This window comes from Chlorocebus sabaeus, chromosome 26, assembly GCF_047675955.1.
Source record: "Chlorocebus sabaeus isolate Y175 chromosome 26, mChlSab1.0.hap1, whole genome shotgun sequence".
In the NCBI taxonomy this organism is placed as follows: Eukaryota; Metazoa; Chordata; class Mammalia; order Primates; family Cercopithecidae; genus Chlorocebus; species Chlorocebus sabaeus.
In genome coordinates this window covers 34,689,213-34,703,993 of record NC_132929.1, presented here as the reverse complement: position 1 = coordinate 34,703,993, position 14,781 = coordinate 34,689,213, and the positions used below count along the sequence as shown (strand labels likewise).

At 44.9% G+C, this 14,781-nt stretch overlaps 1 protein-coding gene across 1 annotated transcript in view; it reads left to right on the top strand.

Moving 5' to 3' along the window:
• MYO1E (myosin IE) overlaps nucleotides 1-3,671 on the top strand; it is a 241,238-nt gene extending 237,567 nt beyond the window's left edge. Inside the window, exons 27-28 of the mRNA XM_008016424.3 lie at nucleotides 1,347-1,516; nucleotides 2,567-3,671. Coding sequence (XP_008014615.2) covers nucleotides 1,347-1,516; nucleotides 2,567-2,643 — 247 coding nt within the window. The 3' untranslated portion in view covers nucleotides 2,644-3,671. The remainder of the gene's footprint in view (nucleotides 1-1,346; nucleotides 1,517-2,566) is intronic.
• Nucleotides 3,672-14,781: the final 11,110 nt, after the last annotated feature.

Below are 14,781 nucleotides of genomic sequence, written 5' to 3'. Positions count from 1 at the left end.
GCCTGAGTAATAATGAGGGATGGGAGGAGAAGTCTGAGGAGTAATAATGAGGGATGGGAGGGAAGTGTGAGGAGTAATAATGAGGGGTGGGAGGGAAGTGTGAGGAGTAATAATGAGGGGTGGGAGGTAAGTGTGAGGAGTAATAATGAGGGGTGGGAGGTAAGTGTGAGGAGTAATAATGAGGGATGGGAGGGAAGTCTGAGGAGGAATGAGGGGGGTGGGAGGTAAGTGTGAGGAGTAATAATGAGAGGTTGGGAGGGAAGTCTGAGGAGGAATGAGGGGGGTGAGAGGTAAGTGTGAGGAGTAATAATGAGGGATGGGAGGGAAGTGTGAGGAGTAATAATGAGGGGTGGGAGGTAAGTGTGAGGAGTAATAATGAGAGGTTGGGAGGGAAGTCTGAGGAGGAATGAGGGGGGTGGGAAGGAAGCCTGAGTAATAATGAGGAATGGGAGGGGAAGTCTGAGGAGTAATAATGAGGGATGGGAGGGAAGTTGAAGGAGTAATAATGAGCTGGTGGGAGGGAAGTCTCCGGAGTAATGAGGGTGGGTGGACAGATGGGATGGGAGTAGACAGGAGTGAGGTCTGAGGCATAATAAGGATGTGAATGGGGAGCAAAGTCTCACGGCAGCATTTTTTACAATAGTGAAAACTGGAACCATCCCAAGTGACCATTCACAGTGCCCTGGAGAAGTAAACTGTGACACAGTCACTCGTGCAGTGGTGTAGTATCAGGCAGCGAGGTTGAAGGAACTACAACTGCAGGCATCAGCAGGGCACATGGTCCAGTTGAGTGTGTGACCGTGGAATATGATTCCTTTCATACAGTTGATACAGTCGGACCACAGATACTGGTTAGGGGTATTTACATGTGTGGCGAACTGTAGAGATGAGCCAGAGAATCATTAATACAAACTGTAAGGTGGTGGTAATCTGGGGGGAATGCAGTGAAGGAGAGATGCCTACAGGCTTCTGTGGCACCTGCAAAAGTTCCATTTCCCAACTTGAGGAAGGAGGGACAGATATCTGAATGTTCCTGATTTAAATGTATGGGTATACTTTTGATACTTTTATATGGATATGTGTCTCCCACATTTCCTTCTATGCTGAGGACACGGTAACAGCAGCAGCTAAGGTTTTTAAGAGCTATGTGTGTTTGCAACAACCTTGTCAGAAAAATTACTTTTATTCCTCAAGTTTAAAGACTACACCCTGGGCCATATGTCTTCTAAGGATGGAGCTGGATTTGAACTTGAACAGGCCAGTGCCGGCCACCATGCTCCAAACCACCGCTCGGTGCTGCTGCCTCCTGTTGGGGCCCAGTCTCACCTGCTCCTCTCTCCCCACAGGGTCAGGAGACAAACGACCAGTAGGCCTCCCCCAGCAGGGGGCAGACCCAAGCCCCAGCCCAAGCCCAAGCCTCAGGTGCCACAGTGCAAGGCTTTGTATGCCTATGATGCTCAGGACACAGACGAACTCAGCTTTAATGCCAATGACATTATTGATATTATCAAAGAAGGTAAGTGTGTGGCCGGTTGGCTGGGACAGCCTCCCAAAGAGCACATGGTCACATTGCTGTAAGATCTAGTATGAAGATGAAGAGAATTTATGAGCTCCTCAAACTGCAATTTGTAGAGGCAGATCCAGGCCTCAGGCTCAGTCTGATCAAGACACCAGCTGCTCTTTTAATGCTTCTTTCAGCTCTGCCCCCTTCTTTATATCCCCTCCCTTCTCAAGCTGTTTTTCTTCATGGTAGCAAAATGGCAGCAGCAATTCCGAGCCAACATATCAAACCATGTCTGAAATCTGCATCATCTCTGCAACTTCTTTTCTTAGCCATTGGACAAAAGTCCTGAGTTTTATTCTGATCAGACCAAATTAGTCATGTGTCCATCCCTGAACCAACTTCAGTAGCAAGACAAAAGCTGTACCCTGAGTGGATTAGAACTGGTAGGGGCTGTCCCCAGAAACCGGGGCGGGGGGGTCTATCCCACCCACACTTCCTGGCTTCCTCATAATGAAAGTAGATGGTGTGGAAGCCAGGGAGACAACCTTCAATATCCATTATTAAAGCAGTCCATGGGCTTGGCTGAGTGCTTTATTAATTTGGTAGATATCTTTTTTTTTTTTTTTTTTTTTTTTGAGACGGAGTCTCGCTTTGTCACCCAGGCTGGAGTGCAGTGGCGCAATCTCGGCTCACTGCAAGCTCCGCCTCCCAGGTTCACGCCATTCTCCTGCCTCAGCCTCCCGAGTAGCCGGGACTACAGGCGCCCGCCACTGCGCCCAGCTAATTTTTTTCTATTTTTTAGTAGAGACGGGGTTTCACCATGGTCTCGATCTCCTGACCTTGTGATCCGCCCGCCTCGGCCTCCCAAAGTGCTGGGATTACAGGCGTGAGCCACCGCGCCCGGCCGATATCTTTTTACAACAAACTTTTTGATTTAAAGAACAAAGGGAAAACAATATGGATGGAGCCAAATCACTTGAGCCCGTATAGGAGCAGTGTGTGTTTGGCTGGGGCAGAACAGACTTACTCATCTTCACTTTCACCACCTCTCTCCCCCTGCAGATCCTTCTGGCTGGTGGACGGGTCGACTACGAGGCAAGCAGGGCCTGTTCCCCAACAACTATGTGACCAAGATCTGAGGTGCCCATGACTCTGACGCATGGGGCAGAGGAGCTCCAGGCACAGACCAGGGGAGGGGATATTTAGGGGCTCCCCTTACAATCCACAATGAGCAACTGCTTCTCCAAGGCCTGGAGCTATTCTGGTACCTTCCCCATGGAGGACACTGAAAAGACTGGGTTGGGGACAGGGAGTATCACTCCATAAGTGATCCTAAAAGGTAGCCTCTTCATAGGGACCCAGGAGGGCAAAACCACCATGCATTAAGATTTATTTATTGTATTTAAACCTGGTGAGAGGACAAGTGAGGTCTGCTCAGACCTTATAGGCTTCTATCAAAACAGCACCCGGCTTGCTCACCAGGCCTAGGGAATGGCTGTAGGCGGCCGCTGACAAGTGCCTTTAGTTGAAGAGCACATTTCTTTCATCTCTTTTGTCCGTACCTGATATACACATTCCTCTCTGCCACCTTCCCTCAGGGAGGACCTGCCCTCTGCAGACTGGGCTCAGCGTGAGCAGGCACTTCCCACGCACATGCCAAGGGCAAGCTGGCCTGCTGAGCCCAGGGGGACAGCGGGGCACTGGTTTACACTTTGCCGGGACCATCAGGGCCGCCAAGCAGGTCGGGGCTGGGGGCTGGGGGCTGGGCTGCTGGCTTTGCTTTCTCTGGGTCTTCAGTTGGAATGTGGCTGGCCCATGTTGGTTTGTGTTCAAATGCTGTACTTATTACAAGAAGGATCTTTTTTCAAGCTGTACATTTATAAAAACAGATCATATACTGTATATATAAAAATCTTGAGATGGTAGAAACATGTATGAATGTACTAAGTAGTAGTCCACTGTACTCATTCATAAGATAGGTTTTCTTACAAAACTCACACCAGGTACTTACAGATGTGCCCTGCTCTTTTCCAGTTACGGAATGTCATTGCTTTCTAGCTCAGTCCCTGCAGACTCTTCTCAACTCTTTCCCTACAGGAAACTTCCTCCGCATCCCGCCCCCACCTCCTAAATAAATAAAGGAATCCGCGAACACCTTCTTCTTTCATGACATTTGTTATGGGTTGAATCGTGCGCCTCCAAAGCAGATGTTAAAGTCCCAGCCACCAGTACCGCAGAATATGACCTTATTTGGAAATGGAGCCTTTACGGAGCAAACCAAATTAAAGTGAAGTCATTAGTGTGGGTCTTAATCCAATATAATGGTGTCCTGATGAAAAGGGGAAATTTGGACACAGAGACCAACATGCAGAGGAAAGACCATGTGAACAGGCAGGGAGAAGACCGCCATTCACAAGCCCAGGAGAGAGGCCTGGAACAGATTCTCCCTCACAGCACTCACAAGGAACCAACCCTGCCCACCTTGGTCTTGGACTTCCAGCCTCCAGAACTGAGGCAATACATGTCACTGTTTAAGCCACTCAGTTTGGGGTACTTTGTTACAGCAGCCCTAACAAACTAAAACAATGTTTTCTTGCCATAATAGTGAAAAGTCGGAAACTGTAATGCCCATCAATAATGGAATGGTTGTAAGTAGAGACTGCCATTTCTCTACCTCTCCTCCTCTGGTTGCCATGGCCATTCTTAAACTACTGGGAACTTAGAGTTTGAGCAGCATACACCTTTGAGTCATTTCAGGATCCTCAAGTCCATGGGAAAAAATTATCAGGGCTTACATATAAGGAAAAAAAATGGATCTAGATTTGAAATGAAGATACAGCATTTAATTCTCCTGTGTTTTACTTCAAGAACAGGGAGCAAACTCCATTCTGTAACAGTAACAAATAACGTTAAAAGGCTACTTCAGTTCCATGTTGTGACCAGAGAGGAAAATAAAGCCATGATGTGGTGAAATGAGGAAAGGTAATCCTATTGACACTAATGATCTCTATATATTTTACAAAGTACTTTCACATTCATGGACTCCCCACAGTGGGACGAAGATACCATAAGAGCTAGGACCAAGGAGCATGCTGGCGTCCCCACAGCCACCAGCACTCGGGCTACTTTCTCAGGGCAGGAACACCAGGACCATCTTCCCTTGTTACAAGCCCCTGGCTGGCTGGGACAAGCCTTTGTTTTTCCTCCTGATTGGCATTTTACATTTGTGTATAACTGGGAACCGTCAGGCTCTAGGTGACAAAACTGGGACTGAGTGAAATCTCCCATGAGTAGCACGAACACCCTCATCCATGGAAATCACAGACCAAGCCCTTAGCACCTGCATCGTGTGCCCAGCCAGTGCCAGGCTCACGGAGATGCCCAACAAATGGTGCTGAAATAGGTGAGTGACCCATAGGGGAAGGAGACTTAGATCTGTGTAGAGATGCTGAAATGCTGACACTATTAAGAAAAGTTTGGAGAAATGGTGGTTTATCTTAAACTTATTTGTATATATGTAGAAATTCAACATGGGGACTACCAGAAAAATGCCTTTTTTCCCCTTTAGGGTCTTTAAGACACTAACCTGGGTTTCCTCTAGTCTCTGGATCTAGCCTGGCCTGCCATTTTGTTCACTGTGCAGTTAAGTAAATATGACCACTTCAGGAGTCACTTACCAGGAAAGAACATACAGAACGGGGCCACCCCCACTTTCTGGAACTTGCCATCCTGTTTGAAATAAGGGGTGTTGATGTGCACACACAGCAACATGGAGAGCAGTATCCAACACAATGTAAAAACGTGATACCCCTTCAACCAAAGGTTTCAGGTAACCATGAACTAAATGAGAAGGCCTGACTGTGTACCCTAGGGCAGAGGTGTTCAAGCTTTAGTGGTAGATGAGAGAGAGACAGAGGTGTATATAAGGGTGGCATCCACTCTATTGATGGCCATCTGTGAGACAGAGGCTGATCTCAAATTCCTGGGCTTAAACAATCCTGCCTCAGCCTCCCAAAGTGCTGGCATTATGGGCATGAGCCACCGCACCTGGCCAACTGGCTTCTTAAAGACATGCAAAAGGGCCATCTCTTCCACAGTGTTTTTTTTTAGCAATACACAGACATGTGGAGAGGGCAAAGGGTGAAGCCTTCTTGAATAAGCTTGCTCCCCAACCATGAAGGGTGCCAACCCTCTGACCTCCCAACATGGGGTCCCAGCCCACTGTAATCAAACCTGACTCACCACTATTACCAAGTCCAGCCCAATGGAGGTGGAAAAGCATCGTGCAGTTTCCTTCTTAAAGGACCTGCCCTGTGTGCACACCGTGTCCACCAATATTCTACTGGCCAGAGCTTAGTCATGTGGCCTCAACTCAAGGGGGCTGGTCTTTCCACAGAGCTGTCTCAGCAGCTTATCCAGAGCACCAGAATGAAAGCGGCCTCCTGCCAGGTGGAGCTGTTCACAAAAATGAGTGAGAGAAAATATGGATGTGCATCTATGAATTACAAACTCCATGGGCTTCCACAGAGCATGGCTTTTACATATCTAAATTCCCTCTCTTTGCGACTCCCTCCTGAACTCATCCCCAGACCCTCCCTGAGTGGAGCTGGTCACACTAAGTCTGCCTGTGCCTCTAATTGCTACCATTTCTTTTATAGGTGGTGTCCCAGTTAAGATTTCCCTGGCAGTAGAGCTGGATTCTGGTTTCCAGGGCAATCAACAGCAGAGCATGAATGGTGCTTCTCTGGTGGACGATTTAACTCTGTGTTTCTGGCATCCCTCACTTTTGTGATCAAAAGACCAGAGGAGCCATTCGGCAATTCTGCCCTCTTTCACTGTTTTGCTTTTCTCCCAGGACCTGATTACAGTTCTTTCTGGATTTAGTAATGTAGTTTTATTCCTACCCACTAATCTTGATGCCTTTTTCCCTACTAGGCCGTACCTTTCCACTCTGAGCACCCTTTCCAACCAGAAGCCTGGCTCAGTATGGTTCACTAGGTCGCCCAAGGTCACACAGTTCTTCCCTGGGGGAGCCACCATTGGAACTCTGAGTCAAAGGCCTGTGCTTTTTTATTTTGAGACAGCGCCTCACTCTGTCACCCAGACTGGAGAAAAGTAGAACAATCACACCTTACTGCAGTCTCAAACTCCAGGGCTCAAGCAGTCCTCCCACCTCAGCCTCCCAAGTAGCTGGGACCACAGGTATGTGCCGCCACACTCAGCTAATTTGTAGAGATGAGGTCTCCCTATGTTGCCCAGCTGGTCTTAAACCTCTGGGCTCAAGCAGTCTTCCCGCCTTGGCCTCCCAAAATTCTGGGATTACAAGCATGAGCCACTGTGCCCGAAAGGCCTGTGCTTTTAATCATTTTCTCCAATTCAACAAATACTTAGTAATGTGATGGTCTACTGTGTTAGCCTTTCAACTGCCAATATCTATCTCATGCATAGAACTCAACAGCTAGAAACTTGTAAACTCCTTTAATGGGCAAGAGCTCCATCTAACAAATCTGAATCCCCTGATCCATCTCTTTCCAAGACCATTAACCTTCTCCTTAAAATAATAACATCTATGTTCAAGTATTTTCTTCATACTGGAAACTATACTAAGTGCTTGGCATACTTTATTTAGCATAACCCTATGAGGTAGACACTCTTATCCCCACTTCACAGGTACAGAAACTAAAGTATAGAGGTCACAACTACTTAGAATCAAACTCAAAGCACCCACGTTCAGAGTTAGTGCTCTTCTATACTATGAATCCATATCCCATTTTTAATTTCCATGTTTTTATGATATGGTTTCTACTTCTGCCGCTCATTTCACATTTATGACATTTTAGTTTGGGGTGCCTGCTGTGCCATCTAAAAAAGTATCTTAAAGGTCTTTATGACATCCTGGAAGAATTTCCTGAGTCAGAACATTCAATATTTAACTAAGTAAAATATGTAATAAGGAAGCTATAACATGTCTTTGATTGTGCTTACAAAACTCAGGCGTTCTTGGAGAGAAGTTGAGCTCAAGCATCTCTGGGAAATAATTGTTTGTCAGAGCCAGGAAAGCTGCCTTTCATGGTCTCACTTCGTTACCCTTCACACTTGTGATCAGAGTTGTCTAAGGCTGCCATGGGAACAAGCTTCACTAACCCAATAACGGATATTCATCAACTCTACACTAGGATTTCAACATATAAAGATATCCAGAACTTACAGTTAAAGACACACTAGTCAGGCGGTCCTGCCTGCCCAGGAAGAGAGTAAAAAGCCAGCCCTGACTGGAGCCAGTTTCTCCTCCCCAGGGGCAGTTGTCCTCAACCACACCTGAATCACAGGAGCAGACACTGAATTTCTGTCAGCAGGAGGCAGCTCTTACCACACTCTAGGTTGGGGAAAATAACTGAGATAAATGAGTTTACTGCAAAGCACAGGACCTTTATGAATCTACCAATCATTTGCAATGTTTCACAAGTGTATTTGACTAACTCCTTTCTCTTACAACACCAATTAACATCTTGTTGAACCAACGTCTTGAGAAGTTGTTTTTATACGAGACTATGTTTACGGTTTTTAAGTCAGTGGTTGGAAGTGAGGATGCACTCCCCCCACAGAAAACAATGTTTGAGCATCCCAGGTTGACCTCAGACTGCTGAGCTACCAGCAAAAATTCCAAGCCAATGAGTGTCAGCTTGCTGGGCTCCGTGGGGGTGGGACCCAACGAGCCAGGCATCGGAGGGAATCTCCTGGTCTGTGGTTGTGAAGACTGTGGGAAAAGTGCAGTATCTGGGTCGGAGTGTACCTTTCCTCCTGGTACAGTCTCTCACGGCTTCCCTTGGCTAGGAAAGGGAAATCCCCCAACCCCTTGTGCTTCCCAGGTAAGGTGACAACCCACCCTGCTTCTGCTCACCCTCTGTGGGCTGCACGCACCTACTGTCCAACCAGTCCCAATGAGATGAACCAGGTACCTCAGCTGGAAATGCAGAAATCACCTACTTGGTTGGGGGAGGGGTGCCTGCCATTGCTGAGGCTTGAATAGGCGGTTTTACACTCAGTGTAAACAAAGCTGCCAAGAAGTTAAAACTGGGCGGAATCCACTGCAGCTCAACAAGGCTGCTGCAGCCATACTGCCTCTGTAGATTTCCTCCTCCCTGGGCAGGGCATCTTTGAAGATAAGGCAGCAGCCCCAGTCAGGGACTTATACATAAAACCCCCATCACCCTGGGACAGAGCACCTGGGGGAAGGGGAGGCTGTGGGCACAGCTTCAGCAGACTTAAACGTCCCTGCCTGACAGCTCTGAAGAGAGCAGCAGATCTCCCAGCACAGTGTTCAAGCTCTGCTACGGAACAGGCTGCCTCAAGTGGGTCCCTGACCCCCGTGTATCCTGACTGGGAGACACCTCCCAGTAGGGGCCAACAGACACCTTATACAGGAGAGCTCTGGCTGGCATCTGATGGGTACCCCTCTGGGAGGAAGCTTCCAGAGGAAGGAACAGGCAGCAATCTTTGCTATTCTGCAGCCTCTGCTGGTGATACCCAGGCAAAGAGGGTCTGGAGTGGACCTCCAGCAGACTCCAGCACACCTGCAGAAAAGGGGCCTGTTACAAGGAAAACTAACTAATAGAAAGGAATAGTAGCAACATCAACAAAAAGGACGTCTACTCAGAAACCCCATCCGAAGGTCACCAGCATCAAAGACCAAAGATAGATAAATCCACAAAGATGGGGAGAAACCAGCACAAAAAGGCTGAAAACTCCAAAAAACAGAATGCCTCTTCTCCTCCAAAGGATCACAACTCCTCACCAGTAAGGGAACAAAACTGGATGGAGAATGAGTTTGACAACTGACAAAAGCAGGCTTAAGAAGATGGGTAATAACGAACTCCTCCGAGCTGAAGAAGCATGTGCTAACCCAGTGCAAGGAAGCTTAAGAGCCTTGAAAAAAGGTTAGACAAATCGCTAACCAGAATAACCAGTTTAGAGAAGAACATAAATGATCTGATGGAGCTGGAAAAGCACAGCACGAGAACTTTGTGAAGCATACACAAATATCAGTAGCTGAATCGATCAAGCAGAATAAAGGATAGCAGAGATTGAAGATCAACTCAATGAAATAAAGCAAGAAGACAAGATTAGAGGAAAAAAGAGTAAAAAGAAACCAACATAGCCTCCAAGAAATATGGGACTATGCGAAAAGACCAAATATACATTTGATTGGTGTACCTGAAAGTGACAAGGAGAATGGAACCAAGTTGGAAAACACTCTTCAGGATATTATCCAGAAGAACTTCCCAACCTAGCAAGGCAGGACAACATTCAAATTCAGGAAATATAGAGAACATCACCAAGATATTCCTCAAGAAGAGCAACCCCAAGACACATAATCATCAGATTCACCAAGGTTGAAATGAAGGAAAAAACGTTAAGGGCAGCCAGACAGAAAGGTTGCGTTACCCACAAAGGGAAGCCCACCAGACTAACAGCGGGTCTCTTGGCAGAAACCCTACAAGCCAGAAGAGAGTGGGGGCCAATATTCAACATTCTTAAAGAAAAGAATTTTCAACCCAGAATTTCATATCCAGCCAAACTAAGCTTCATAAGCAAAGGAGAAATAAAATCCTTTACAGACAAGCAAATACTGAGAGATTGTGTCATCACCAGGCCTGCCTTACAGGAGCTACTGAAGGAAGCACTAAACATGAAAAGGAACAACTGGTACCAGTCACTGCAAAAACATCAAATTGTAAAGACCATCAATGCTATGAAGAAACTTCATCAACTAATGGACAAAATAGCATCATAATGACAGAATCAAGTTCACACTTAACAATATTAATCTTAAATGTAAACGGGCTAAATGCCCCAATTAAAAGACACAGACTGGCAAAGTGGATAAAGAGTTAAGACCCATCAGTATGCTGTATTCAAGAGACCCATCTCACATGCAAAGACACACATAGGCTCAAAATAAAGGGATGGAGAAATACTTACGAAGCAAATGGAAAGCAAAAAAAAAAAAAAAAAGCAGGGGTTGCAATCCTAGTCTCTGATAAAACAGACTTCAAACCAACAAAGATCAAAAGAGACAAAGATGGGCATTACATAATGGTAAAGGGATCAATTCAACAAGAAGAACTAACCATCCTAAATATATATGCACCCAATACAGGAGCACCCAGATTCATAAAGCAAGTTCTCAGAGACCTACAAAGAGACTTAGACTCCCACACAATAATAGTGGGAGACTTCAGCACCCCACTGTCAACACTGGACAGATCAATGAGACAGAAAATTAACAAGGACATCCCGGACTTGAACTCGGCTCTGGACCAAGCAGACCTACCAGTCATCTACAGAACTTTCCACCCCAAATCAACAGAATATACATTCTTCTCAGCACCACATCACACTTATTCTAAAATTCACCACATAATTCGAAGTAAAACACTCCTCAGCAAATGCAAAAGAACGGAAATCATTAACGGTCTCTCAGACTACAGTGCAATCAGATTAGAACTCAGGATTAAGAACTCACTCAAAACTGCTCAACTATATGGAAACTGAACAACCTGCTCCTGAATAACTACTGGGTAACTAACAAAATGAAGGCAGAAATAAAGATGTTCTTTGAAACCAATGTGAACAAAGACACAAAGCACCCAAATCTCTGGGACACATTTAAAGCAGTGTGTAGATGGAAATGTATAGCACTAAATGCCCACAAGTGAAAGCAGGAATGATCAAAAATTGACACTATAACATCACAATTAAAAGAACTAGAGAAGCAACAGCAAATATATTCAAAAGCTAGCAGAAGACAAGAAATAACTAAGATCACAGCAAAACAGAAGGAGACAGAGACACAAAAAACCCTTCAAAAAAATCCGTGAGGCCGGGCGCGGTGGCTCAAGCCTGTAATCCCAGCACTTTGGGAGGCCGAGACGGGCGGATCACGAGGTCAGGAGATCAAGACCATCCTGGCTAACCCGGTGAAACCCCGTCTCTACTAAAAAATACAAAAATCTAGCCGGGCGAGGTGGTGGGCGCCTGTAGTCCCAGCTACTCGGGAGGCTGAGGCAGGAGAATGGCGTGAACCTGGGAGGCGGAGCTTGCAGTGAGCTGAGATCCGGCCACTGCACTCCAGCCTGGGTGACAGAGCGAAACTCCGCCTCAAAAAAAAAAAAAAAAAAATCCGTGAATCCAGGATCTGGTTTTTTGAAAAGATCAACCAAATTGATAGACCACTAGCCAGACTAGTGAGAAAGAAAAGAGAGAAGGATCAAATAGACACAATAAAAAATGATATAGGGGATATCACCACCGATCGCACAGAAATACAAACTACTGTCAGAGAATACTATAAACACCTCTACACAAATAAACTAGAAAATCTAGAAGAAATGTTTAAATTCCTGGACACATACTAAACCTCCTGAGACTAAACCAGGAAGAAGTCAAATCCCTGAATAGACCAATAAAAAGTTCTTAAATTGAGGGAGTAATAGCCTACCAAACAAAAAAATTCCAGGACCAGGCGTATTCACAGCCAAATTCTACCAGAGGTACAAAGAGGAGCTGGTACCATTCCTTCTGAAACTATTCCAAACAACAGAAAAAGGGAATCCTCCCTAACTCATTTTATGAGGCCATTATCATCCTGATGCCAAAACCTGACACAGACACAACAGAAAAAGAACATTTTAGGCCAATATCCCTGATGAACATCGATGCAAAAATCCTCAATAAAATACTGGCAAACTGAATCCAGCAGCACATCAAAAAGCGTATCCACCATGATCAAGTCAGCTTCATCCCTGGATACAGAGCTGGTTCAATATATGCAAATCGATAAACATAATCACATAAACAGAACCAATGACAAAAACCACGATTGTCTTAATTGATGCAGAAAAGGCATACGACAAAATTCAACACCCCTTCATGCTAAAAACTCTGAATAAACTAGGTATTGATGGAATGCATCTCAAAATAACAGGAGCTATTTATGACAAACCCACAGCCAATAGCATACTGAATAGGCAAAAACTGGAAACATTCCCTTTGAAAACTGGCACAAGACAAGGATGCCTTCTCTCACCACTCTTATTCAACACAGTATTGGAAGTTCTGGCCAGGCCAATCAGACAAGAGAAAGAAATAAAGGGTATTCAATTAGGAAAAGAGGAAGTCACGTTGTCTGTTTGCAGATGACATGATTGTATATTTAGAAAACCCCATCGTCTCAGCCCAGAATCTCCCTAAGCTGATTAGCAACTTCAGCAAAGTCTCAGGATACAAAATCAATGTGCAAAAATCACTAGCACTCCTATATACCAATAACAGACAGAGAGCCAAATCATGAGTGAACTCACATTCACAATTCCTACAAAGAGAATAAAATACCTATGAATACAATTTACAAGAAATGTGAAGGACCTCTTCAAGGAGAACTATAAACCACTGCTCAAGGAAATAAGAGAGGATAGAAACAAATGGAAAAACATTCCATACTCATGGACAGGAAGAATTGATAGCATGAAAATGGCCATACTACTCAAAGTAATTTATAGATTCAGTGCTATCCCCATCAAGCTACCACTGACTTTCTTCACAGAATTGGAAAAAACTACTTTAAGTTTCTATACGGAACCAAAAAAGAGCCCGCATTGCCAAGACAATCCTAAGCAAACAGAACAAAGCTGGAGGCAACATGCTACCTGACTTCAAACTCTACTACAAAGCAGTAACCAAAACAGCATGGTACTGGTACCAAAACAGACATATAGACCAATGGAACAGAACAGAAGCTTCAGAAATAACAGCAAACATCTACAACCATCTGATCTTTAACAAACCTGACAACAACAAGAAATGGGGAAAGGATTCCCTATTTAATAAATGGTGTTGGGAAAACTGGCTAGCCGTATGCAGAAAGCTGAAACTGGATCCCTTCCTTACACCTTATACAAAAATTAACTCAAGATGGATTAAAGACTTAAATGTAAGACCTAACCATAAAAACCCTAGAAGAAAACCTAGGCAATACCATTCAGGACATAGGCATGGGCAAAGACTTCATGACTAAAGAGCTTCTGCACAGCAAAAGCTCCATCTGACACAGGGCTAATATCCAGAGTCTACAAAGAACTTAAACAAATTTACAAGAAAAAAACACCACCATCAAAAAGTGGGTGAAGGATATGAACAGACACTTCTCAAAAGAAGACATTTTTGCAGTCAACAAACATGAAAAAATGCTCATCATCACTGGTCATCAGAGACATGCAAATCAAAACCACAATGAGATACCATCTCATGCCAGTTAGAATAGCGATCATTAAAAAGTCAGGGAACAACAGATGCTGGAGAGGATGTGGAGAAATAGGAATGCTTTTACACTGTTGCTAGGAGTGTAAATTAGTTCAACCATTGTGGAAGACAGTGTGGCGATTCCTCAAGGATCTAGAACTAGAAATACCATTTGACCCAGCCATCCCATTACTGGGTGTATACCCAAAGAATTATAAATCATTCTACTATAAAGACACACGCACACATATATTTATTGTGGCACTGTTCACAATAGCATGGACTTGGAACCAACCCAAATGCCCATCAATGATAGACTAGATAAAGAAAATGCGGTACATATACATGGAATACTATGCAGCCATAAAGAAGGATGAGTTCATGTCCTTTGCAGGGACATGGATGAAGCTGGAAACCATCATTCTCAGCAAACTAACACAGGAACAGAAAACCAAACACTGCATGTTCTCACTCATAAGTGGGAGTTGAACAATGAGAACACATGGACACACAGAGGGGAAAACCCCTGCTGGGGGCCTATCGGGGTGGGGGACTAGGGGAGAGAGAGCATTAGGAGAAATACCTAATGTAGATGACGGGTTGATGGGTGCAGCAAACCACCATGGCACATGGATACTTATGTAACAAACCTGCATGTTCTGCACATGTATCCCAGAACTTAAAAAAAAAAAAAAAAAAAAAAAAAAAAAAAAAAAAAAAAAGTTCAATGCCCATTAAAAACCAACCAAACAAAAAAATACAAAGCCATTTAGCCCATAATGTGCCTGAAGCTGCACAACGAGAAAATGCATCCCAAGCTTCAACTTGAAGAGGATGCCACAGGCCCATTTTCTCCAGCTGTGACCCATGGGATGGCTCTCTCTGGTCTCAACCATGCCTTTGAGAGAGGGACCCATTACAAGGGTTGCTCTGGGCCAGGCGTTCCAATGCAGGAATGAGAGAGCAGCTGACTAGCT